This window comes from Vidua macroura, chromosome 11, assembly GCF_024509145.1.
Source record: "Vidua macroura isolate BioBank_ID:100142 chromosome 11, ASM2450914v1, whole genome shotgun sequence".
Taxonomy (NCBI): Eukaryota; Metazoa; Chordata; class Aves; order Passeriformes; family Viduidae; genus Vidua; species Vidua macroura.
Window position 1 is genome coordinate 10,339,531 of NC_071581.1, and position 27,083 is coordinate 10,366,613.

A 27,083-nucleotide genomic window follows, 5' to 3' on the forward strand; every position below is an offset into this window, starting at 1 on the left:
GAAATTAAGTTGGCCAATAATCCAAATAGTGGAAATTAAGTAATTAACAAAGTCTCTCCAGAATATAGTGGTGTTGTTTTGATTTTTTTTTCTATCAGTGCTTTCTGCTTCTCAAATTTCTCATGAATTATCTTAATTGGGCTCTTCCAGGTAGGCTGGAAGTTCCTCCACTTCTTCCTGGCCTCGAAGGACACCTGTGAGAGGGGCAGCTCTGGCCTGCTCATGATAGCCCTCACCAGATACTGCTCATAATGAGCCGCTCCCACTAATGAACAGGGGGGGGCTAGGGGGAGATATTGTTGCTGTTGTAATTAAGCTTGTGAAGAGTTTATTTGGAGAGAAATTAGATTTATTTACATGCTGCTTTGTTGCTGATGAAGCACCAGCTATCTGGGAGAACTTCTAATTAACCCTAATTTAGTTCATGCGCTCTTTAGCAGCCCCATTCCCTGTGTACTTTGCCAAGGTAAAAAGCAGTAACCATAACAAAATTATCCTTTTTTTAAAAGGCACTTTTTTGGGAGGAAGCTGCTCCCAACTTTTTTTCCTTACATTATGGAATTTGTGTTTTAGTTGCTGACTGGCAGGAAGATGGACAGTTGACAACTTTATGCTACTCCATGGCTTTTCAACAGCCTGTGGTGGGTGCCGAAAAAGGGGTTAGGGGTTTGCTTTGGACCCTTCCACTGCTCTTACAGCCATCAGAGCCAGGAGTCTGTTTTTAACTCTTCCACTCCCTACATCCTTGGCCAGTTATGCTGTCTGGCCACAGAGTTCATTAACCAGATATGGTTTTAAATTATTTCATTACAGGATCAAGCTAAAAATCACTTAACTTTAAGGATGTCTTTTCTTATTTAATAATTCACTGACAGCTCTGCTGCTCTTCCAGAGCCTGTGGTGTAGCTTTTCTGAGTTGTTTGCAACTCAGAAAGACATTTAAAATACAACAGGCTTACAACCTCTTTTCATAAAAAAATAAAAACCCTAAAAAGTCTCCAGTTTTTAAAAACCATTTTGGAGGAAGAACACCACCAATTCTTACTTAATTGCACACACACACACGAACACTAAGCGCCACTTTTTTGAATTAAGGGCAAAAAATGAAACATAATTTAGTTCTATTATACAGAAGCATCTATGCTTTTTCATCACAACACAAACCATGAGATTCAAAGAGCATTTGAAGAAGTGATGTCCCTCATGTCTTCACCACCACAGCTGTTTGCACATACCGTATATGAAGACAAAAAATGGAAAAAAAAAAAAAGTGGATTTCGCAAACATCTTGTCTGGAAATTGTTTTACCCATCTGAATATTACAAACTTGTGCAAGATTTCTACCTGAAATTCACTTTAATCAGAAAAGGTACATTTTTGCTGCACAACCTTTTTTTCATAAGATTGTAGACCAAATGCTGCTCTCAGTTATACCTCACTAGCCCTGTTGATTTTCTTTATGCTTCTTGGACGTTACTGTGGAAATTTGGCAATAAATGTATTTTGTTTAATATGAACAAGGAAGAGAAGCCAAATGCTTTTTACACAGAACATTTCTCATTCATTTAGCAGAATAAATGGTCTTCTGGACTTCTGTGCTAATTGCAGAGAGTCTGATATAAACTGCTAACAAGGTTTAAGCCCACTGTTTCTCAGTTTTAATAATGGACATGTATTCTGTAGAAAGTAATGACAGCATTGTGAATCGACCATTTCTCTGCAAATATCTGATTAAATGAACATGCAAAATTGAATTCTTCCCTTTTGTCACTGAAAGAAGAAGGACAGACTAGAGTTATCTTTCTTTACTATGGTCAAACTTATGTAGAGGAAGACTTCAATTCAAAACACTGTCTTATAGAATTCTAAGCAACCTTCATAGTCAGGAAAAGGCGCTGATATTTTTGTTGCTACAATTGCATCTCCTTGATGTGTCAGCAGGAATGGCCTGACATAGACCTTCTTGGGGGAATGCTATTCAAGTCCAAGTTACACATTTCTTTTAACAAAAACCATAAGTGAAATCAAGATGGAACTAATCAGTCTGTCAAAATGATACATTTACAAGCCACAAAAACATCTTATTTGAATAAGAAAGAAATAGTTCTCTGATTTGCTTTCTGTGAATGGAAACAACCACTATCTTCACTTGTATTTACTCATCTGACAAAATCAGGGCACAGGAATTTAGTGTCATCTAAGTCACCGACAGCCCCTATCCAAGCTAAATAATACCAATAAGCACAAGTCTACACCATGCCCAGCTCAAGAGGTGCAAAAAGGCTTTCAGGGGAAAACCATCACTCCTCCTCTCAAGGAGAATACAACAGATTAAAATAAAATATACAGAGAGCAACAAATCTAAATTTCAAACCCTTCTCAGAGGACTTTTTCCACCAAGGTGCTTCAGTTGGCCCCAGCTTACTACTCACACAGAGGGACACGACCAGCAAGTGCCTTCTCACCGTATTTCTCTCAAACTGAAAATTCTCTCTGGCTTTGGTTCAAACAACAGTCAGAGCCTTAAAACACATACACACACTGCATGAAGGTCTCACCATGTCAGTGGTTTTCTTTATCCAAGAAAAAATTTCCAACTATTATGGAAGAAATTTGCCTACAGAGTCCCTCCATTTTATGCTAGCAAATAACTTCCTTGAGAAACGCTGCGGCTTGCAGTATCAAGGCGCTTGGAGGGACACTGTGGGATGAAGTGACATGTGCAATCCCATCATTCTAGCACAAGCAAAAAGCACTGCTAAACATCTGAGTTTTCCTTTTGGAGCTTTGATGAGTTTACTAAGGAAACGTAACAGTGGGCTCACTGACTAGAACACTCAAGTTTAAGGAAAAGCGTGTTTTCTTTAGTCATAATGATGCAATAATATTTCACAGCTCTTAAAACACCGTTCATGTTTGAAACGCATAAGCAACACTTGCATATCAGTTTATCTGTAAAACAAACTTCCCCTGCTGCAGGAGCCTGAAACATGAGAGAACAGAGTGATGGCTCTCCATTTTTCTGAGGAGAAATAAGCCTTTACCCAAACATTACACCTACAAATTTCAACACAGCAACAAAGACAGTGAATTTCCTATTTGTAGATGATTACATCATTAAAATATATTGAACAGATTCACTGCAAATATATCAAATCTTTCAACAAGACTGTTTATTTTCAGCCAAATTACCAGGCTCATGTTAAATACCAGTAAGCTGAAGGAGTCCTTGTTTATCTGTTGCAAACTACCAACTTATCCTCAAGGAAAGGCCATGCTAAAACATATACCTCTAAATCCATGCTGTTCAGCAGCATTCAGAATAGCCTCATTCTGACTCACATGTTTACATTTTTACTGCTAATTGATTTACCCCTTCTGAAGGAGTTGCCTTGAACAGGAGGCATCCCTTCTTTCTCCCCTTAGCCCCCCTGCTCCAGCTTCATTACAACCCTGAGCTGTTGCCAAAATGAGATATTGCCTCATTTTTGGTACCATGCCCTTGAAGGCATCTTATTAGAAAAGACCATTTCTTAATTAACATTTTTGATCTTTAATCTATTACACATCCCTTTAATCCCATACGGAGGAGCTTTTGGCCCACTTCCGCGGCGTGGCGGTGGGAGGCAATAGACTTGGCAATTTGTGCTGAGGGCTCTCTCCCAGCTGGGCTCCGGCACGGCCGGCTGCAGGGCTGGCTATGCTCTCGCTGGTCAGCAGCAGACATTTGCAGTTATTATTTTATTGCCTTTTCTTTTTTTTTTAATATAGACTTCAGAGAGACACCGCTCAGTATTAAAGCCAACAGGCAGAATGGCAAGCTTGTGGATGAGATCAGACTTCAGCAAGTGGCTGTCAAGCTCTTAGAATAACCAGCGAAACTCTTAAGTGGGAGATTTAGTGGATCACCAACATGTGAAGTGTTAAAGAAAAGTACAATGTTAAGTCCCTTACATCATTTTACTTGCAAATAATTACAGCAATTACAATGTGCTAACTGGCAATTAACATTACAGGCTTCACAACTCACCAGAATTTTTTAAAACACGCTGTGGCCCTATGCAAATTGTCTCTTTGGTACTTCTGATTTGGTGGCTGTATGAGCTAATGGCTACACATTAGCTCAGCAGATCTTGGAACAAAATTGCCCACGTGCCAGATAATTTAATTAGAGGCTCGATCTTGTCAGAGCTTTATGCAATACAGACTGCTTCCAAGCAAAGTGTGTGGGTTTTTTCCTTTCTCTTTAGTGTTTTGTGACCGTCCAATAATTTCTACTAACAAACACCAAAGCCATCCAAGGGAGAAAGGAAGCATGAGTATGGTACACACCAGCAGGCAGCACTCCAGTCCCAACTGTCAGGAATTCAAAAATATGTAGAGCAAGACACATTGAGCACCTCTTCCACACACACCCCAGTCTACTGCCAGGTCTCTGCACACATCTATTAAATCTTCATCGTGCTGTTACTCAGCCCCAAAGAAGACAAAGGTCACTTGTCTCCAAGTGAGAGCTATAGGGTATCTCAAATCTCATTATAAATGGTCCCATTTAAGAGTTTTCTCATTTGAATTTATACACAACAAATACAAGGTTATGAGATGAGCTTGGTTTATTTTGACAGTGACATCGTAATTCGTTGTAGTGCGACTGGAAAAAGGCTACTTTAGACATTAAATGATAGAAATGCAAACATATCTTCTATTATGGCCTTAATTTTTGTTTGCTACACATTTTTATACTGCAGTAACCATACTTGGACTCTTGGTCCCTGACAAGCTAAACAGCTTAAGACAATATAACCAAAAATAGCATAGTAAAGGCTACAAAACTTTTACAAGTCAGGTCAATGTTGAGCAAGACCCACTAGAGGTCCCTTCCAACCCAAATTATTCTAGCTTCCAGTACTGAATAAGCAAAGATTTTTTTGGGCAAAGCATCATTAATTTCACACATTTCTTCATTGCAGAGTTTCATATCAGTGTTCTTACTCAGCACAGAACGCAAAGCAGTGCAGCTTGTTCATTCCATTTATTTTTCTTCTTTTACAACCTTGTTTATAAAACCCCATTCTCATGACTGCCACAGTTTGTTTTTTTTCTTAAGAAGAATGATTACTGGGGATCCACCACTGTGGCATTATATTTTATTGATTTTTCTTGTTTAAGCAACAGGCCAACATAATATATTCTACTATTCTTGTTCTACATTTATTCAGGCTGGGAGCTTTGAGCTACCAGTTACAACTGCAAAGTATAAACCAGTCAAACGAGAACAAGTTTCTGTGAAAACCAAAGAAATTGTTCACCAGGAGACTTTTGTTCAACTCTCCAGCTGTCTGCTTTCACAAAGGTAAAACCCATTGCAATCACTTCCTACAGCAGCATGGTTTCAGCTTCCCCCACTCCTACCAGCCAGACAAGGCAGATTTGGAAAAGCAAAGCCACTGACCTGCAGAAATGACTCAAAGCAGGATGGGCTGGCAAGTGCCCATCAGTTCCAAAGCCAGAGCCCTTTGGGGAAGGTCAACCTGCAGCATTGTGCACACTGAATAATGCAAAGTAGTGTGGATATGTGGCACAAGGAAGACTTCCTCCTAGGTTGGGAGGCTTAATTAGCATTTGCAAGTGCTTTGAGATCCTACATTAAAATATTTATTGAAATAAGCTCTAGAAAGCACAATTTCCCTGACAATTCTGTCTGCTCAAATCTGCAGATTAGCAAATCCAGAATGCAGCAGAATTGGATCAGTTAGAGATGAGAAAGATTTATCAGGTGATCTTATCCATCCCTCTGCTGATATAAGACCATTCCTACACTGTATTTTCAAGTTCTTTGTCCAGTCTAGTTTGTAAATTACCAAGGTAATGGAAGATGACACCAGGCTACTAGATCCCACTACCTGGAAATGTTTCTGATATTCAGCGTAGCATCTCCTTTGCTTTACCTTAGCCCATTACTCCTAGCTGCACCCCTGAAAGCTATCATAAGCAACAGATATAACTTCCACTTAAAACCACAAAAAATGCTTATCTAATCACAGCCTTTCACTTGGGCAGCAAGGGAGAACAAGGTGGCACCACTGAAGGAAACACATGAATGGAAGAAGAAGATAGGAAGGTGCTGTGCTTTCCTCTTCTCCAGCACTCACTGCAGCTCAATGGCAAATCCTTCACCAGGATTTTCGTGCCTGGGGGGAGACCAAGCAAGCCCAGGAGAGCCAGGAAGGCTGCTCCTGATGGTCCACCCATGAAAGGGATTAACTTCCTTCAGTCTGTGCTAGGAAATGAAACAGTGTTACAATGTCCCAGCAGAAAAAGTACCAACAGGCACACCTTTAAATAAAAAGTACATTTGTCAGAGGGAGAAAAATGCTGGCAAGACAGTGATGCAGCCCTGGGGAGGTTGGCCCCTGCCCAGCCCAGAACATCAGTATGCAGCCATCCATGCTGGTGGCATGCTTGTGGTTCCTGGCAGGGTGCTGCTGCCAGAAGACCCTATGGGAACATCCCCATCACCAGCACATACACCAAGCTCACAAGATTTCAGATGAGGTTATCCTGATGACCACAGGGGTATTCCTAGACTTAACAGAAATTACCAGTCCTGATGCACTGCTGGCATCCCAGTGCACACCAGTCCTTGGGGCTTTGTCCACAAGGCCAAGTGGGGCTGTGACCCTGCAGAAATCCTCCCTTTTACAGTTGTAGCCTGTGGCAACTAGAAGGGTTGGCTTTAGGCACCAATGACATGCTGCAATGCAGTACACTTGCTCTGTTTCCTTTAGGCAGACCAGCTTTCCTGTGTACATTGTCTTTAAGAAGCCTGGGAAAGGGTGGGTGATGGGGTAGGGGAGAACTTGACAGCTCGCTTTGAAATGAGCTTTTCTTTCCTTGCCTCTTGTACCATGGAAATTAATTCTCCTCCTCTGTGCTATCGCTATAATTTTCCCAATTAACATTTTTAATAGTAAGTATTTTCTAGGAAACGCCGTAATACACAGGTGTGTGCTTCTAATTTAAATACTGACACCCATGCTGTGTTCACATCTGAAGATCGCTCCTTCTTGCCAGAGATTCCCTCCCCAAACAAGAGGGGAACACCAACGGTGCCGCTCCACCAGAGAGCCTCGGCAGCCTGGCGGGGCGGCTGCTTCCACACCATGAGCATGTGTTGGGGCCGCGCCACACAAATCCCATTTTTGTACTGCTCCTTCCCCTGGAGGTGCTACAGCTGCAGGATGTCGCCTGGACTGCAGGGAGCCCTGGGAACTGCCCTGTCACTCCAGCCAACAGCTTCTCCCTGCAGCCCCCATGCACTGCCCAGGAGCCCGGGCGTGCTGGGAGCAGAGGCTTGCTCGCAGGGAGCCCTCGTGCCTGCAGATACAGAGCTGGGCCTGGATCTGTCTCATGTTTCCTACAAACACAGGAATCTGGGGAGGGTTTATAATTACTTGTTTTGTTTCTTTTTGTATTATCCAGCTACAAAAGTCTTGCATCTGTCTAGGATGTTCATCTACCACATTATCTGAGTATCAGGTACCTTCTATTACTTCATATTCCATTTAATAAAACACTATCAAAAGTGCTTTCTTTAAATAAATATATATAAATTAGTATTTATCTGTAAAATACTAATGCTAAAAAATAAGTTTTATAAGGAAATGAGAACTATTTTTATTTTTTCTTCTAAAAAGTACATATTACAATGTGACATTGTAAAAACTCACACATTACCAAGGAAAATACAATTTCAACTTAGTATAAGTGGGGAATGCAGTAACCCGAGCTGCAAACATTCCAAGCTTTATTTCTTGTTTGCATTTTTCTGGGTTCTGGATGCTTCCAGAACAGATGTTTAAAATTTTAAGAACCTCAGACTATACTGACTGGGCTGCATCCCACAGGTCAATGCAGGGACAAGGGTGCCATTTTTCAAACCAACACAAGAAAGCCAACCAGCTGAGATCTCACAGTATACTGAAAAAAATATTCAACTAAAAAAGTTACCAAACTCTTTTAAGTTCTTTGCTAAATTCACAGATTTATTTCTTTTGAAGTCTTTACCCGGTGTAATCAGAATCTTCTCATACTGATTTAATAATGAAATCAGCTTCTAGGAGATATCTGAGCTTGTGAAGACACCCAGGACAGGTAATTTTAGAGTACTTGCAAAATAACAAGTTTCTAATGCCCTCTGTATTGGAACTGACCTTTCCAGTGCTCTGCAGCAGAGATCCCAGAATTTCATGTTGTGTTTTTCTGCATTCTGCAATTAGAAGTTAAATGAGACAAAATCCAGTGCAAGCAAGAATAGAGAAAAGGAATTTGGTGTCTGTGGAGTCTCCCTCACCTGAACTCCCTGAATGCTCCTGACACAGCCATGCCCACAGGCAGAGGGCAGGGACAGCTCTGGGTACTGGGACACCACAAGGGACAGGGGCCCTGGGAGCCTGCTGCTCTTGGGTTGGGCACCAGGCAGTGGCCCATGCAAGCCCAGAGTGCTGGAGGGAAGCTGAGGGACAAGCAGCTGTGCAGACAAAACAGGCCTCCCCCAAGGGGAAAGGTGAGGCAGGAGAATAGATTTTCTGTTACTTATCTCAATAAACAGAAAATAGGAAAAAGTTAAGGCAAGAATACTTGCAGCAGTGAGTCTGTTTGCTTCATGAGACCCCAGCTTTCCCAAGAAGCCAAAATTAAACCCAACTCTACAGAACAGAGGAGAACAGAAACCTTGAACACTGGGAACAGACAATGCAGCACCAGGATCAGAAGACTGAAAGAGGAGCAGAACAGAGTGAACAGCCAGGAGGGAACAGGCAACACAAGCCTGAGTAGCAGAGACAGCATTAAAAGCACCCCAGCATGGGCTCTGGTAGCCCTGCAGAAAAAGAAAGTCTCCAAATTGTGTCAAGATGTTGCTCCTCTAGAGATACCAAGTGAAAATTCTGATTTACATTGCTGGGAGATGCCATGCAAAGCATAAGAGAGGAAAAGGAGTGACCACAGGATGGTTTTCCTTTATTTTGTGGTTCATTTCTGAAAAGCTGCTGCTTCCCCTTTTCTTCCCCTTGAAAGGAGAGAAACTTTAAAAGAAATTGCAGAATGCAATTAACAATCTAAAATGGTGTACTGCATAAAAAAAGCACGGGGAAGAAATCTTAACAGAAAAACATCAAATATCTGTGCCCTAAAATATTGTGTTTTGGTTTTTTTCCCCATGCTGTGCTGTGTTAACATGTCCCTCACACGTGTGCCCAGCTGCTGCTGTGAGCTCGGTGGCAGGGACAGGAAATTTGGAGCTAATGGGGAAAGCAGGGAATACCAACCTGTAATTTATTTTTATGATTTCTGGAATGTTATAATTGAATTACACTAATGTTATGTGCTAATGGATGGTTGGGCACTGAGAGGCCTTTCCTGTTGCAAACACTGCAAAGAACCCCCATGCTCTGCAAACACTTGTGCACAGAGACATACCCAGTGCCATTTGTCCCCAGCACTCAGGACAATGGTCCACAGTTCCCTATTTCCAAAACTCTTTCTTGATCAGTACTGTAACACATAGCTGCAGAGAAAAACAAGATACCTTCAACTACCTCAAAAGCAGACACAAAAAAAAAAATAGGCTTTTAGGTCTGCAGGCTCCTGAGGAGAAGACAGAATCTGCTCTGTTTGCCCCAGACAATTCAGCCAAGATTCCCTGGGGCCTCACAGTCAGGCTAATGAGAAACTCCCCAGCAACTCCCATATAAAATGCTTTCATAGGTCTTTAAAATGCCTTAAATTCTCTATATATTTAGTAAGACTTTTTACTTCTTTAAAACATCCCTTGTTGCTCCTCAAGATAATACCCTGGTGATGTATTGCAACAGAAATGCAGCATTGTCTGACCGGACCTTTGTTCTGTGAGTACTGAGCCTTATTTTCGTCTTGGCCTCGAAGAAGCCAGAGCCCCTTTTGCAGAGCAGAGGTGGGCACTTGCCTGGCCCCCAGCAGCCCTGCCCAGCCCAACCCCAGTGGCACTTTTGGAGAAGGACAGACAGGCTGCAAGGGCTGCACGTGTGTTAAGGGTTGAGGGGGAGAAAGCAGGGGGAAGAAGTACTCAGCTACACTGCTCCTCTGGAACAGAAAACATCTCTGCCTCTTAGGCAGCAAAACACGCCTGACAAGCTATTCAACAACAAACTAAGTCCTTGGATTAAGGGAGGAAAGGAAAAGGGTTTTTTTCTTCCTTTTGCATTAAGGAAAAGATGTTTACAAAACCTGAAGAGGAAGGAAATTCACTATATGCCCATTGTTAAACAGTACTGGTGGACACTCAGATTATTCACCCTGGTGCAAGGGCAGCCTCTGCCTCTTCTATGTTTTTTTGATTCTCTAGGTTCTTATGCACAGCCTTTAAGTTGTTGTTATTTAAAAAAAAAAAAAAATTAACTATTTCTAGCTGTAATTGAACTACTGGAATAAATTCCTCAGTGCAAGTACACCCCAGGTTGGATTCCTGCAAAGTGTTTTGCCTTGGCAGATTTTACCAGGAACAAGCAGTTACACTAGAGCAGACAGCAACTTGTGCACACACTCTGCCAGAGGAAAAAGGATGGTCCTGTACCAAGCTATCACCAAACAGACCCATCTGAGCACAGGATTCCTGTTCATGGTGTTCACAGCCAAATTTCCTTGGGCTGCACTAAGCAGCTCCCATAGGCAGCCCTTGCCCTGGTGTGGTCAGGGATGCACAGGCTGTGCACCCTCAGTATGTGTCTGGAGCAGAGAAACTCCCCCAGGAGACACGGAGCTTGGAGCCCTTTGGCACACCAAGGACACATGGTCATCAGAGCCACCGAGACAAGACCCGTGACTGCAGACTCAACTCATGCTCACAAAAAATTTTTTCAGAACAGTTTCTACTGGTTAGATGAACAAATTAAAGTATAGCAGCAAACCTCCTTTTTTCCCCACAGATGCACCTATATAGTTATTTCACTAGTAGAAAAATATATTTATATATTTTTAAAAAGTTTAAAGTTTACATTCTACCTGTAACAGCTCTTGCTGATCCTACATACCCCTCAACCCTGGGACCATGACTCCCCCAGCCCACAGCAGCTATGCAGAGTGCCAACAGAATTTTTCAGAAGTCATTTTGCATGTGTTTGCACACACACAGAGATGTACAAACACATACAGGAGAAAGAGGGAGAGAAATATGTTAATTTGAAACATCTGGCAAATGTTTCAGAGTTAACAAGTCCCAGGTTTGGCCTTTGGGGTCTTTTTTCCTTTTGGGGGAGTTAAGGAAGGGGAGGCAATTTTGTCATTTTGGGCCAGGGAAGGAAGGGACATGAAACAAGAAATTGAAGCGTGTTTTTTCACCCTTTATTGAACTTCAACATCACACTACTGAAGCTAATGCAAACAGGAAGATCATAAAAGAACATAATGAAAGTCTCGCACACTGGGACTGAGGGACTGGTTTCAGTTACTGAATATCGCTGTGGAGCTACACCACACAAGAGCCAGTGACTCCACACAGCCACACCACCACAAACTTGGGCTTTTTAAGCTTTTTCTGTGTAGCTCCTCAATCATATTCCAACCTGCAACTTGTATCCCATGTATTGCATCCCAACTTGACAGGATACAGTATCACCTCTTTATACACATACAAGATTGACATTTGTAGCTACTAAATGTATTAAGAAAAAAAAACCCCAATTAACACACATATTCCTAAAGCTGCCATAAATCATGCATACAATACATTTTCTCCCACATCCGACATCTTGAATGAGAGCTGTAATTGTGGGAATAAATGAAGAAAAATGGAGACTCAACTAACTTGGTAGAAGCCTTTCACAGTCTGTCTTTTACTTAAGGCATAGTCACCAATACCAACCCCAAATTAACTCTGCTGTGCACAGAAAATTTTTTTTGTCATTGTTTTGAACCACAGCCTATTTTGAATTAATATACTTTCAGACTTGTGATAGATAACACTAGTAACTCCACTGCAGTGCTGTTTGAAATGAAGGTCAAGCAAGAGAGCTGGCGAGCGCTCTTTTCATGCACCGTTAGCTCCAGGCACAAAGGGGCCTTCCACATCACAGCTGGGGGTTTGCAGCAGCAGCAGCAATATTTGCTATCAAAGACTAGTGAAAACACAAGCCCCTCCAAACAGCCAGAGTGCCCAGAGAAGATGCACCCAGTGCCCCAGAAGATGCATCTGAGAGCACAGTGGCTACAATGTGAAAGGCCACGCAAAGGCAGTTTGTGCCTTGGAGACCAGAGAGATGCTTACTTTGGTAAGAAAGTGTCCCCTGGGAGCCAGGCTCCCCATGACTCTTACAAAACCCATCTAACCAGGAATGCAACACCACTGTTGGTTTTCATATTACTGCTCAGTTTCTCAGCTGTTTCCATATCATTGGTGAGCTTTTAAGAGAATACCATTGCACAGTCCAATGTGGAGAGAGAACAGAAATAGACTTACCGGCTTCAAAATCAAAAATATTCTGAGCATCTCATAAATGTTAAAAACAGACAGCAAAATGTCTTTACACGGGGCACAGTGACTGAGATGTGGCTAGTTGCTTTAAACACAAACTGTTTAAATCTGACATTTACCTTCATGTTTGTGTTATCAATACATATTACACAGACAAACTTGATTCATCCTGTTCAGTTTCTTGAGCCTCTTTTTATTCAGATTATTGACTTAACATGGATGAACAAGCTTCAGACACATGTTTATCACTGTCAAGCAGACCAAAAGCTTGTTCAAATTTTAAATCTTTCTACCATGGCGATGTACCACTTTTATTCTCCAGCCCTGACAGTACTTTCCAATTTCCTCTGAGAGGAGAAATACACACATTCCAGTTGAGACCAAGGCTTAAAATTCCTATTAAAGCAGCTTTTATGTAATTAGATTGGAATGAATGTGTAACAGTGCCCATTGCAGAAAACTTCAAAGTGGTTATACTGGAGAAATCACAACCCGTTTCAGTGTGCCCACAAGAAGAAAGAATGGCTCTCTGGAGGATAAGAGTATATTAGTCTCTGTGTGTAATAGATTTTATTGACCATATGGAACTGATATAAAAATTGTGTTGCAGTGGGTAGTCTTGGATTTGAGACAGGAATGTGACATACAAAATACAGTTCCTGTAAAAAGCCTGGCAGCTTTCTGGCAGTTTTTGCAATCAGAAGAACCTAAAATATTTACCTGATTGAGTCACTGACGAGTCCCAGGTCAAAGCAAAATCTGAAGATTCACCCTCTTCAACTGAAAAAGAACAAAAATAAGTTGTGATTGCTAAAGCAAACCAACTGGAAAGCAAAGTCATCAGAAAACTAGGTCCACTATGACATTAAGTATTAAAACAGACATCTCCACTGCTGAAAAAGAACTTACTGCTTTCTATAAAATAATTCATAAGGTGAAAATTTAGTGAAGAGATTTTTCCTACTTTTTAACCTAAATATGGTATTTCTGTTTGCAGTTTCTTCCTGAACGGGTGACAGTAAGTTCATGTGAAATTTTAATAGATGCTTAAACACCACTACCTGATAAGTATTCACATTTGAAATGCTGTACATGCACAGCTTGCATGTGCAAAATTGCCACTGTAAATATAGGGGCTGTTTTTGAAATGGATGTTTCAACAGATCATAGTAAAAAACTGTCCTGTGAAGGAAAAATTGCCTGACTTATGTCATCCTAACATACTAACACATCTGCCATATTCAGAACCCAGTGGTATCTTCAGGGAATTTTCAGAATTAAAAAATACTATTTTGATGTATAACCATGTTCTGTGATATGGTAGTCACAAATAACTGCTTTAAGATTTGCTGTTGCTGTGAAGGTTGTCAGAGCCAGTGCTCAGCACTTGCAAGTGACATAGCTAAAAACCTTCTGCCTGTTTACAATTATAAAAACGCCACTAGTCTCTTACATTCTTAAAAACAACTAAGAGAACAGCCAACAACAAGCCAGACAAAAAAGTGCCTGATTCTGCTGTTACTGAAATCAGTACTGGTTATACTAATGACAGACTGGGCATTTGAAAGAAGTAACTGCAGAAATTCTTCTTTTGAATTGCAAAAGTTTATCATCATCACCTGCCCACTCTGCCACCTTGACACCAAAAAAATTTAAATTACAGGTCTTTATTTTCTGATTAATATTATTTACTCCATGCACGGAACAATCGCTCACCCTTTCATCTAAGTTATGCCGGATTCAAATGCACATTCTATAGAATTCTGCAACTGGAACCCAAACCATATTGCAAAGGCACAAGCACAAACCCTGTTGACCAGCCCTCTGTGCTCAGGCCAACCTGCTCCAGTGAATATTTACACTGACATTTGCATCATGAGAGTCTTGATTTTATGCTTTCCTTACGTTTTTCCCCCCAGTGCAGAATTCTGGCATCAAGTTGATGCTAGTAGTAACATCATATGGCATTAGGAACAGAGAATATAATTTACATAGGCAGTGCCTTGACAAATGTAATTTTATGTCCAAACCATAGAAAAATGTGTGCTCCACAGAAGAGCACCACTCTGGTTTTCTTAAATCTGTGTGTTTACTAATGGAGGAGCAAGAAATTCAACCATTTCTTTGGAGAAATCATACTTGAGTCTTGGCTATATTTTTTTCAGAGTCTGTGTTAGCATAAAGGCCATGTCACATAATATTAAATTCCAAAATGACAGAGGAAAAACAAGAGGCAAAGCTAGAAGCTTATTGAAGCCATTATTGGTCCTATCCCCTGATGGTGGCAGAGCCAGCTTGGCTGGCGTGTGCTCCCTCCTGAGGGCTCACCTACCATTTTGTGCTCTCTAAGCCACCATCTTGTTCCCATTTTGACCCATCTCTTAATAGAAAAACTTCGGATGCAGTTATCCAAAATACCATTTCAGTCCTACACAAATGCATGTCTCATTTTAACATCAAAATCTATATACACCTGGGAGGGTTTTTGCTCCAAAACTAAATAAGCCAAGTTGGAAATTCATGTACCTTACTCAAAACAGACAAGGGGAATGTTTTCATTTTATTTTATCCTTGACTGCTTTTTGGTTGTTTTGCTTGGAGAGGTTTTTTTATATTACTAGTTTTATGCTGAGACTTTTTTTTATTTCTTTACATTTTGTCTTGGAAAGAGAGATTAAAAAAACCCAGTCTGCTAAAAATACATAAAAGAGATAAATTTGGTCCTAGCCAAGGAGTAGTATATGGATCTGCAGCAGTCATTGACAATTTTAGCAAAACACTGACTTTCATGTTGGTTAAACACCAAAGATTGCTCCAGTCCTTGAGCTGCTCTAGGGCAGTTGGCTCCAGCACGTAACAAAACCACAGTTTTTGGAATCCCTTAAATGAGGGCAAAGGTTTGAATCAGCCTCTGTTGGCATTAATTTGCTTTGCTCCCTAATGACTGAAAAGGGGACAGAGAACATTCACGTGGAGGCAACGGCACTGAAATTCACTTTATATTAGTGCAGTCATGGTTTCAGGTTCTCCCCCTCAATTTGCACAGACCCACCACAGAGCTGACAGTGCTGCATATCCATGGAAGGAAGAGGCCGGTGGGATGCAGCCTCTTGAGCTTAGGCACAGACACATCACCCTGCAGCTGCTGCTCACAACACTACCACCACCTTTCCCTTTGCTTTTCCATTTTTCCTTTAACTCTTTTAAGCAAACATCATCTTTCAGAGGCTAAACCATAAGAAAAAGTAACAGCCAAGTCTGTTCCAAGAGGGATTGCAGTATCAACTGACTCAAGCACTTGATCCTCACCTGCCCATCCATCCTTCCACCCACCTAGGCAGTGGGCAGAGAGAAACAAGGAGCAAAAGCAGCCACATCCAGCAAAGAAAGACCGAAGGACTGTATCTATACACTCATTAAGAAGCCCCAAAGGTTTGATGGGAAATGGCATCTGCGAAGCTGAAGCAAAAAATAGGTGATCAGGCTTTGTCACAGACAGCAAGTGTAATTGCAGGGAGACACTAAACTCCATGTGCTTCAGCTCCCTCTCCATAGTGGGCATAAAATCAAGAGCTGCGAGGTTCCTCTGTGGCTGCCTAATCTTCTGGATATAAATGGTTATTTAAGGAGCCAGCATTTGAAGTGGTGTCACTGCTGGCTTTTCCGCAACCTTGGCAGTGAGCAGAAGCCATGGAAGTCAGAAGGAAAGGTTTTCTTCTTCCTAAAGTCAACTTCAACAGCCAAACATTTGCAGCTGAAATTTGCTCTCAGTTGCATATGTCTGTGCCTGGAGCCATAGGGAAGCAGGAAGAGTCTTCCCAGGCTGGTTAGAGATCTGGGGACATGATGGTGTTCACAGAGGGCAGAGGAGTCCCACAGACCCCATCTGGGGACAGGTCCCCAAGGACTGCCTTAGGACTTGGCAAGCCCTACGTGGACCCAGCACAGATTTGGTCACTATGGCTGTGAAGGGATTTCCATGTCTCACTACTGAGAACGAAGTCAAAAACACTTTTAGTCCCTAATATTAGTGAGAGAATGATTCACTTGAGCTGAATTTTCAGTTTCTTAATATTTTTGTCATCATTCCTTGAAACCTAGGTTGGCTCAGGTGAGCATGTCTATCAACATACACTGTGTAGCTGCTGTTACTTGACTTGTAGTAATGGGCAAAACAAAGCCAGGGAAGATGTACAAAGCATTCAACACAATCACTCTCAAAATACACTGCAGAGTAAGAATAATTCCATTTCATTAGTAGGAAAATACATTTTCTGAGACATGCTAGACATACTCACAACTATCCAAGTCAAGGACTAGACACTTCTAGAGGTGCTAGTTAATCACTCTGACTGTGTGGACACCCAAGGCTGATGTTCAGCATGTGCAGGAGCCACCCATGAAACCTCTGCAGCTTGGGAAGACCACAGGGAACAGCAGCACTATTCAACACTGAGAACCCTGATCTCAGTCCAAACCAACTGGAGATCTTGTACCAATTCTAACTACTTTTCAAGAATCCTGGCGACAAGAGAGTGAAGACTCAGCATTTCCTGAAATTTTGGAGGCATTTCATACCAGGCATTGAAAATGAAGACACACAAAATCACTGGTGTTAAGCTGTGGGCAGAATGTTCACAGATGCACTTCACTTGTTTTTTTGCTAGATTGGATCCTTCCCTTTTTTTTTTTTTTTTTTTTTCACAAACTCAGCCTGTTTTCTGCCCAGTTTACATGGCATGCCTGCACATTAAGCCATGGTTGGAACACAGAATTTGCTATGTAAGTACACTCTTACTCTGGTCTCTATCTGCTCTCTCCATTAGAATGATCAGCTTAAAATGCTTTGGAAATGCATATTTTTACTTCTTCTGTAATACAGAGACAATACAGCAAGAGGACAAAAGTTTGATCATACTCAACTTCAGGCGCCTTTGGCACAACACTCACAACACACTGACCAACAAAGAGGGTACACAACTCTTTGTGCCAAAATCACTATGTATTTCATTTTAAAAAAAGGGGAAGAAAAAGTTTCAAAGTGTAGTACTACACCTTGATATCAACACTCACAGCACTCTATTTCTATTCTTAAAGCATTAACTTATTTTTCTTCACTTTTGAAAATGATCCATAGTATTTGCCAGCACATTAAGATAAAATACTGCAAATAAAAATAAACTTTTTCAGCTACACCCTTCGGGGTGATGATCATGAAATAGTTATAGGAATCTCACCAAAGTGTGTGCCTGCTACAACATATGTTTCTTTGCTGAAATCTGGGGGCATCTATGAAGGTGACAGCCTTCAGGAAGGCTGGGTTTGACTTGAAAATAGCCTTGGTCTGGCAGTGTAGAAATTCTTATTGTTAGTCAGCTCAAAAAATGGTTCAGTTTGTGGACTGCCCACCTGAGGCCTGGCACAGGGATGTCATTGCTGGCAGTGGAAGGACACATCTGCCTCCCCTCCCTCTGCCCCAGCAGAGGAGGACTCCCTGCTGTCATACCTGGACAAGACCCCTGTTCTGCTCCAGCTGACTTGTGGGGCCCAAATGCAAGAGCCAGGACAAGCACACAGCCATCATAGGGAAGAACTGTGGGCAATGGTAACATCACAATACAGCACTCCTGCAAATGCCAAATATTTGCATTTTGCCCGCTCATCTCAGATGTTCTCCAAGGATGCTTATTTAATTGCTAGGTCACGAGTGCTGCAGGCTCAAAGATTTCAGTTCTTTGTGCTCAGAGAAACTTCTGAAAGGATTCAGAATCCATTCCCCTAAGAGTGAGAACATCTATTTATGGGGCTACCATTACCTGAACTCCATTCACAGTCACAGTGCTTATTTAACACTTTATCACTCCCAGGAAAGAAGTTAACCTTATCAAAGTAAGATGCTTCTGCACCAAATGTTGATTTCTAGATGCAATCAAGCTTTACAAGTGAGCAACAGCCCCTCAGTAATTCAGATGGCGTGTGTATGCTCCCTTATCCTATTACACAGGCTTCAAGGACCACAAGGACCAGTTTAACACTTCCCATAATATAAAAACACCATAGTTCACTAACAACAACATCAGGAACGTGAGAGCGTGAGGAACTACTGAGAAATCAATGGGTTAGAAGCGCGTCCCACAGCTGATGGGGGGAACTTTCCTGGATCAAGGCTGTTCCCAAGCACTGCATTCAGGATCAGGGCCATTCCTTCACCTGCCAGCAATCTTAGAAAACACCAGGTACAAAATGCCTTGAATGCACAAAATGCTGGTGCCACTTTTTTAGTTTGGAGGATTTTGTTAGATTTTGTTGGTGACAGAACTCTCCGATAAAGCCAGGGAAGTCTCACTGATGCCTGTGTATTAGCTGCAATGTACGTGTCAAGACTCACAGCTTTCCCTCTAGAGAAATACTCCAGCACCAAGCCGCATTGTAAGCCAGTCACACATTAATCACATCTTTTCCTGCCCTAGCTATCGGGACTTGCATGCAGGAGCTCCGTGATCTTCTCTAATCTTCAGGCTCCTTTGCCACTTTCAGACACACAACTCTGCTATCCTACCCAGCCTTTGCCCCATCCCTCCCATCACATGCAATTACATGCTCCCAAATCAGCATAGGACACAGAATAGCCCCGTCTGACCACCATTCATGTGCCACTACTCATCCCACAGCACTGGCAGCCTGGGATTTGATACAGTGCTCTTAATCCTGCAAAATGCAGAGCAGCTTCCATTTCCACAAAGTCAAAGGGAGCTGAGGATGCCCAAAACTTTGTGGATTGGGGATTGTAAGGCAGTCCCCTTGCAAGCTGCTTGGCATGGCAGGAGCACAAAGGGTGTTAACAGCCTTTACACTTTAAATAGCCTGGTATTTTCTGTGTGAATCTAGAGCCCATCCTTTGGAGAGGTGCAGACAGATTGATACCTCAAACTGAAAGAGATCACCTCTGCTCCACGGAGCCTGCTGCCCAGAGAGGGTCAGCCCTGCACAGCCCCGGGAACTGCACCACAACTAGCAGTGGAAAAGGTTTGGAAATGGCTACTCTGAGCAGAAGCCAGCCAACCCTTCCTGTTCCCATCACCTCCCAGTTTGCTGTAAGGCTTTCCCACTCTGCTCCTTAGATGCTCCCTGATAAGATTCCCCATCATAGCGGTGAGACAAGAGTCTGCAAAACACAAAATCTGCAGCAGGGGGGAAGTAGCAGCATGAGAAGCAGCCCCGTTCGTTATTAAATGCAGCGGCGCTGCGGCAGAGCTGCAGCCGCTGCCCGGGAGCGCTGCAGGGCGCAGAGCCGGCCCCGAGCCAGGCATCGCCTCCCCCGGGAACCAGGCTGCCCCTCTTTGTCAGCAGCTGGGGCTTTCTCCTGCCACTGTGCACAGACAAACCCTTCACATTCTGCAGGAAAATAGCAAGTTTCGAGGGGCTTTGCCAGTCAGCTGAGAACAGATGCCTGCGAGTGTATCCCGACGCATTTACAGTACCTTGCAGCTAGAAAGGAAAGGGAAATCCCCCTGGTGCCTTCGTACCAACATTCAGGGGAGCAAAAAGGTACCTGGCAGAAGCTGCTGGGTCTGCTTTATTACCAGCCACCAGAGCCAATTCACTCCCCCTTGGAAATTCAACTTCACCAGAGCATTCCTCTCAGGTCTCCCCATGTTTACAAGGCATTTTGCTTGCTCATGTGATCATTTCCCTTCAGCTTTAGTAATGCTTGGCCCTGTCGGTTAGTGGGAAGGAGCACTGGAACACCAGGGCATCCCCAGAGAGTCGATGGTGTATTCTTTGCCCATGCCCTAACCCTGGGATCCCCCATGGGAACCGGGCATGGTCCTTGGCACAATCGCTCACAGCCCCGGAGCCACCTCCCCATTCTCTCCTGAGTGAGCAGCTGATCCAGCCATTGGTGGCCCTCGGCCAGCAAGGGTTTTTTCCACCTTAAATAGGACCGTTATGTATTAGTCCTTTCATGAGCCAGCAGGCCAGGGAGTAAGACAAGAGGGTTTACTGACATGGCTTATTTAGCTAGTTCAGAGCCTAAATTTGCACAAGTTCTCTAGCTGCTTTTCTCCAAAGTCAGTAATAGGGCTTGGCAGAGACTGTGGGTTTTGCTGGCAAAGTCAGCCTTTTTGTGTGAAGGAGGGAGGAGTGGGGAAACCCAGACTGCTGTGCTCACTAGGTCAAGAAAAAGAAAAAAAAAAAAAAAAAAAAAAGAAAGAAAAAAAATAAAAAAAAAAAGGAAGAAGGATGAGACAAATGGGACAGAATTACAAAGGGAAACTGAAAAAGGATCGTTAGGAACAGAAAAGATGTGAAGGTGATTAAGGCGAACAAGACAAACAACAAAATAAGGTAGCACTAGCAGGTTTATGCAAAGGAGATCTAATTATGGGTGGCTAAATCCTCCAGGACATTAATATTCCATCGTAATGTGTCTAGTTTCCTCCTTTCCAGACATGGCAGGGAGGAAATGAGAATCACTTAGATACACTGTTTAATGAGCAAATGATGGACGATCACCAAATACAGCCTGCCTGATAAGTATCCATTAGCTTAAACTCGCACAGTAAATCTGTGTGCAGCTAACGGGCCTGCCTCTTCCAACGCTACAGCAAAACTTAATGGAACTGCAGCCAGAGAAAGAGAGCCTTGTAAATAAAAATCTCATCTCAGTGAGACGAGAAAGACTGTAGGACATACATAACGGCTAATCACAGCCCTTCCCACAGACTGCACACCTGACTCACAAGCCAGGGTGTATTTATTCCCAGTGCTCATATTTAGTTTTTGTGTTTCTAATTCACATACTTCACTGGAGACAGATATTTCCCATCCAAATGTATTATGTAAATAAATACGAGGGTTAGGTGTAATAAAATGCAGTCAATGTTTCACGTTGCAGTAAAGATCAACATCTTATACATGCAATACATTAAGCTTGTAGTTTTTAAAACTGGGCCTACAGACACCCCATAACACATTTGGGATCAATACTCTCACTGACTGTTCTTATAGCTTGTCATCAAATGTTAATCCCCAAAGGGCAGGGTGGATTTTTTTTTCTCTTAATTGCAGTACATGGTATTTAATCTGTGAAATGTTCAGGAATTTAGAGGTTTCTTCTGCTGTTTCTGCCTGGAGTTTGCCTGGCCATGACACTGGTAGAGTGCACCCTACCCAGCTCAAGCAACTCATCCAGCTGATGGCCCATTCCTGCCTGGCACAGATGTCCCACTGACATCCTGCACCCCCAGACCCATCATCTACCATAAGCTCCACTGATATGGATGTGAGCACCCAGAGTCCCTGCCCTCACCTGCCCCAGTTGGGCTGAGCCCCTGCCCACACCGCACACAGGCAGGAGTGGTGAGGGAGGTGGAGATACACGAGGAGATGGGGCACAGGCTGGCCAGTTCCTGTGGACAGGGACACGAAGCACCAGCTGCCTGTGGGCAGCCTCCTCTCTGCATTGTTACATGCATTTCTAAGGCAACTATCACCATAGTGTCTGCACCTTCTTTCAAAAACAGATCTACTATGAGTAAGCAGGCACTTTAAAGCTCAAATGAAATAAAACAGGTGAATCCAGCAATCTCCACATTGCTCATAAAATTACAGATTTTACTTCAGAAACCAAGGGTTTAAATATTCTTGTTCCATTTGTAATGCAACTAGATGACAGAAACATTTATGTCAACATTTATGCGTTGAAACCCTACCAAACCAAAGCAAGGAAAGTAGAAAAAGGGAAGATTAACACCTCTACAATTAATGGCCAGGGCTTCAAATCCGTGAGTCAAATTTGCAAGTTGTGAAGTGACCCTTTGATCTGCTTGAAATGCCAAAAGCAGGCTGAGATTACTCAAAGACAAGATGATGGTGACGATGCAAATAACAGACCAGAGGTGGGTCAGCAAGTGCAATAACAAAGGTGTTACTCAAATAATTGCAATATCCTATACCTTCCTCCAAACTTCAGGTTTAAAAGTTTTACTGTGAAGGCTCCGCTACCCCCTACGCACTTCTGAGCACAGATACAAGTGAAGATATGCAAATCTCAGGTACCACCAAAAACAATGTTTGCAAACACATGGGGCTGTGTGTTGGAAGCCAGCAGACCCAAGACTTACAGCTGGCAGAGACAAGGTGCACATGGCAGAGTTCAGCTGGAGGGGATGCCAGAAAGGCCTTGACAGCTTCCTGAACGTAACAAAAAGGCTGCAGTGAAATGAAGTTTCAAAACCAAGTCAAAGCACCATGGAATTCAAATACGGGGCTTTGCACAGAGAATACAGACTCTCACCAAGCCAGATTTATTGCAAACTTTGCTTCTCTGGGGAAGAAAAAAAGGAAAGGAAAAATGGCAGGGAAAAGATGGGGAAGAGCACTATTTTTACATTAGGGCTATAAAGTTCCTCCTCTATAAGCAGTACACCTAATAAATTTACCTGTGCTGGCCCTGTATTCAGACACCTAATAAGAAAGGTTAACACCTAACACAGGCTAATGACAGAAAGAAAGGGGAAAGTTCTGAAAATAATCTGCATGTATGGAAACAGGAACCAAACCCAGGAAGAATGGAAGTAGATAACTAGGATCTGCAGATGAGCAGTGGGGCCATAACTCCTCACACTACCTTTTATTCTGGTAAAGCACATAAAGATTTAGGTACACCAGCAGGCTGAGCACACCCTGCCTCAAACTGCAGGCTGCTCCCCATTGCTGCTAATGGGGATCACCCTTCTGCATCCTCCTTAGTCAAATCCATCCAACCACGTGCAGTTCTACAGTAAAATCTCACAAAAACAACTCTGTCCCACCTGCTGTGTCTAGACCAAGAGCCACATCCCTTCAGACCCTATTGCCATGGACAGCAAGTAGCCTTTTCCCTTCCCTTTGACAAGGAGCTGATGTCAGCTCTCCAGCTCATATCATCACCATAAATCAAGTTCCACTTCACAGCTATTCTTCCACTGTTTATTTCATCCAGACCCAATAGAAGCCAATGCAACACCTCCCATTTCACAGGATCTGAGTAGTTCCAGATGGCAGGGAACCCCAATTTTCAGACTTAGGTTTGAGGTAGAGACTTTAATACCAATGAAGAAGTCACACTTGCAAATATGATAAAAGAACAGAAAATTACTTCAACAGCAAGCCACTACCTTGAGGGACACTGAGGAAATTGTAAAGCACACAACCAACTCTAGTCTTACACAAGTTTTAGTCTCTTACTTCATAACTCTTCAAAGCAGGTTTTACTACATTATGCCTGAAGCCCTCATCCCAGCTGCAGCGAGCTCCAGCAGGAGCAGAGCTGCTGTACCAAACACTTTGTTTAGCATCACACTCCCCTCCACAAATACCCCATTCAGCACACAGGGCTATTAATCACAGCTGAAAAGAAGTCTTTGACCAAATTTCCACACCTCAGCCTAAAAAAATACACCAATTTTTACTGCAAATCCTTCAAACTTGGAAGTTGTTTCACTAGTGAACTATGTTTGCAGTGTAGGTAGCACAGAAAAAGGAGAAGAGGCTTTTCCTGACCAGCCATTTTAATTAGAGCTACGAGGGCTTGAAAAAACCCATCTGGTGAGTGGTGTTATTTCCCCCTTTTCCCCTCCTCAGAAAGGCCAAGTTTTGAAGCACTGAGCACCCCAGGGTGTCAGTGCTCCCACTCTGCTGCCATCCCAGGCCATCACAGGGGCTCAGGCCCTGGCCAGCCCAGCTCCAGCTTTCCTGGAGAGAGCTGGGTTTCACCAGGCATTGGTAGGAGTTTGTTTCTCCAGCAATCCCTCACTGTGGCTCTTTTGTGTATGCAAGCTTATGCGTGTGTGTGTGCCTGTGTGTGTGGCACTGCTCCCCAGGCTCGCTCATTTTAATGCTGCTTTCTCCCCAGATGAAAATATACATATTCTTATTAAGGAAAAAAAATGTGCAAAGTATAAATTTGCATCTATGATCATTTCTGGTTCATAAATTGTATTTTAATAATAAAACAATATATTCTTCTGTGCTGCCTCTTAAACACTAACAGTAAAGTCTGTCTTATTTGTACGTGAGCTTAAATGTTTTGATGAAGGAACACAGAGATGGTATAAAATGTAAAGGGAAATATAGGTAAAAGGATAAATAAAATCAGGAGCAAAGCTAATACATGAAGAATCCTGCCACCTCCTTTTGATTCATGTGAGTGGATGCCCCACACTTTTATACTGCAGAATTTTATTACACAGGTTGAAGAGAATTCTCCAGCTGAGATTCTTCTACTAGAAAGACAGGCTTTGTTGGCTGCATTAAGGTGATAGAAATTACAATGAAGGAGAGAAAGTTGTATGTATGACATGTAGCCCCTTATAGCATTAAATTTAATTTGCAGAAAAATCAACACAGCCACCATAAAGTGGAAACTAATATTTTTTATAACCCCTTAACAACCTGTCCTTAGTGCTAACATACCATAAAGAAATTTCAACATCTTGTTATATGTATAGTTTATTTTAAACAACACTAAAAGGGGAACACAGTTCTTATTGAAAATTGGCACACACAAAAAGAAAGGGGGAAAGCTGGCTTTTAAAACTTTATCCCAAAGCATACTTTTTTCTTTTTATTCCTATTAAATGTACAACCCTTCCACTGAAATGAAACATAGAAAGAGTTTCCAAATATTTTATAATTCTGAATGGATTTCCCTAGTGTAATAGTAATAATATTTTTACAGTTAAAAGATCCACTGATTTAATAAGTGTGATTTGTGTATTTAGAAAATTCATTAGAGCAGACATTCCCCAACATTTTTAGATTTATTTATTTATTTAGCCTAATTTGGGTACACTACTTCAAAAGAACGCTTAGAGCTTCCCAGTTCCTTAGTCACTCACTAATAACATCTAATAATTAATAAAGACATGTAAATTCTTAACTCCCAGAACTATTCCAAACTTACTATCTGTACGCTTCATGTCATGTCTCACTTATAGATATCTGCATTACTTTGTTTCATAAAATGCTGAAGGGACACGTACTTATCTTGCTCTCCACCAACAGTGAATATTCAGTCACGATGCAACCAAAGCAAAACTAAACCCAAGCCTGAGCAAACCTCTCCTCCAGGAGCCCACTGAGTTTTCCAGCCAGCCCTGGAGAGGGGTTTAGCTGCTTTCACTGCATGGTCATGTCCATTCTGCCAACGTTCCCTGCCCACGTGCTTGTATCAACGCCACCATGCAGAAATGCAAGGCAGGTGTCAAGTGAGTACTTGGAAGAATCCCACTAGTACTAATTTTTACAACTTTGGGGCAGCCAGGAGGGAATGAACCAGCAAAATGTGCAGCTGTGACATGAAAAGGAAAGGCCCATTTTAAGAGTAAATGCAATGCTTGGGACAGTGATTCCCAATGCATCTGCAGAAAAACAGAGGGCACAAGCAAACATCTCATCCCCCTTCATAAGGCCACCAGCCCTTTCAGCCTCTGCCTCCAGGCAGAGACCATGAGGAATAACATTAACTCAAAACATCTTTTCTTGGAGGCAAACAGTATTATTGTGTCTGCTCCTCTACTACAAGTGTTCCTGTCAGGGCTTTGTGTTCTGCAACATTTCCTTGTCATATTTATTTGCTTGTTTTGATTTCTGGTCTTCTGTCATGAGGAAGACTGCCAAAACCCTAAGTCCTGTCTCCTACAAGTGCTGCTAAGCCTCGGAAACAGGGTGTGGGGATTTCCACACATGGCTCAAACCTGTATGTTGATAGAAGTTTACTTAAGAAATACAACTTGCATAAAGTTTTGTAGTTAAATTTCAGTGGACTAAATGAATGATGCTTGAAAGAAGAATGAAAATAGCCCTACTTCCCTAAATAAAAGCCAAACTGAAATAGAAAAAAAAAAATACCAGCACAAAAACACCTACCTTTTAAAACAAAGAACTTCCTTCCAACCGAAGCACTATGAAAAAGGCTGAGATAATTAATTTATAGTCAAGACAAACAGGGCCACTTAACTGCACTAATGTTTTTTTTTCCCAGGCAAAATTCATCCTGTGACGCAGAGTTCCTCTACAAATTTTTATGACAGCTGAATGTATTTCCTACCTGCACTTCTATTTTTCCCTCTTAATGAGATTTTGCTGGGTTTTTTTTTTATTTCCTGGTAGAATCTTACAGAAATTGTATGGTAAATGCAAGCTGTGTTGATACTTGGCCCATGCTTACTCATGTTTCATGGTGCAGTCCTGCTTTGGCCATGCCTGTGTCCGTCAGAAAGCACTTTGAGCCACTGTGACAAACGAGCTGCCTAAAGAGCTCCGTGGCAGAGAGGGATCGACCGCCGCCGTCCCTTCCTGGTGCACGAGTTACGGGCACAGCGTGTGCTGGGAAACCTCCCCTTAGTGCTGACTGGCTTCAAGGACGGGCTCTTAGGGTGAGCGCCACTCAAGTGGATATAAAACTTCCTATTGATCAGAAAGCCAGCCCTGTAATTGATACAGGTGCAGACGTCCTTCCTCCTCCGTCATGCGAGCAATCTGAAAATGTGAAATCATTCCTTTTTGTTAAGGCAAGGTTTTGTGACTG

At 42.4% G+C, this 27,083-nt stretch overlaps 1 protein-coding gene across 2 annotated transcripts in view; it reads right to left on the reverse strand.

The window, feature by feature from the left end:
• The window catches only part of ZNF423 (zinc finger protein 423), a 225,979-nt gene that overhangs the window by 171,951 nt on the left and 26,945 nt on the right, over window positions 1-27,083 (reverse strand). For both annotated transcript variants that reach the window (XM_053987539.1, XM_053987538.1), the window contains exon 2: window positions 13,229-13,288. In XM_053987539.1, the coding sequence (XP_053843514.1) occupies window positions 13,229-13,288 (60 nt within the window). The remainder of the gene's footprint in view (window positions 1-13,228; window positions 13,289-27,083) is intronic.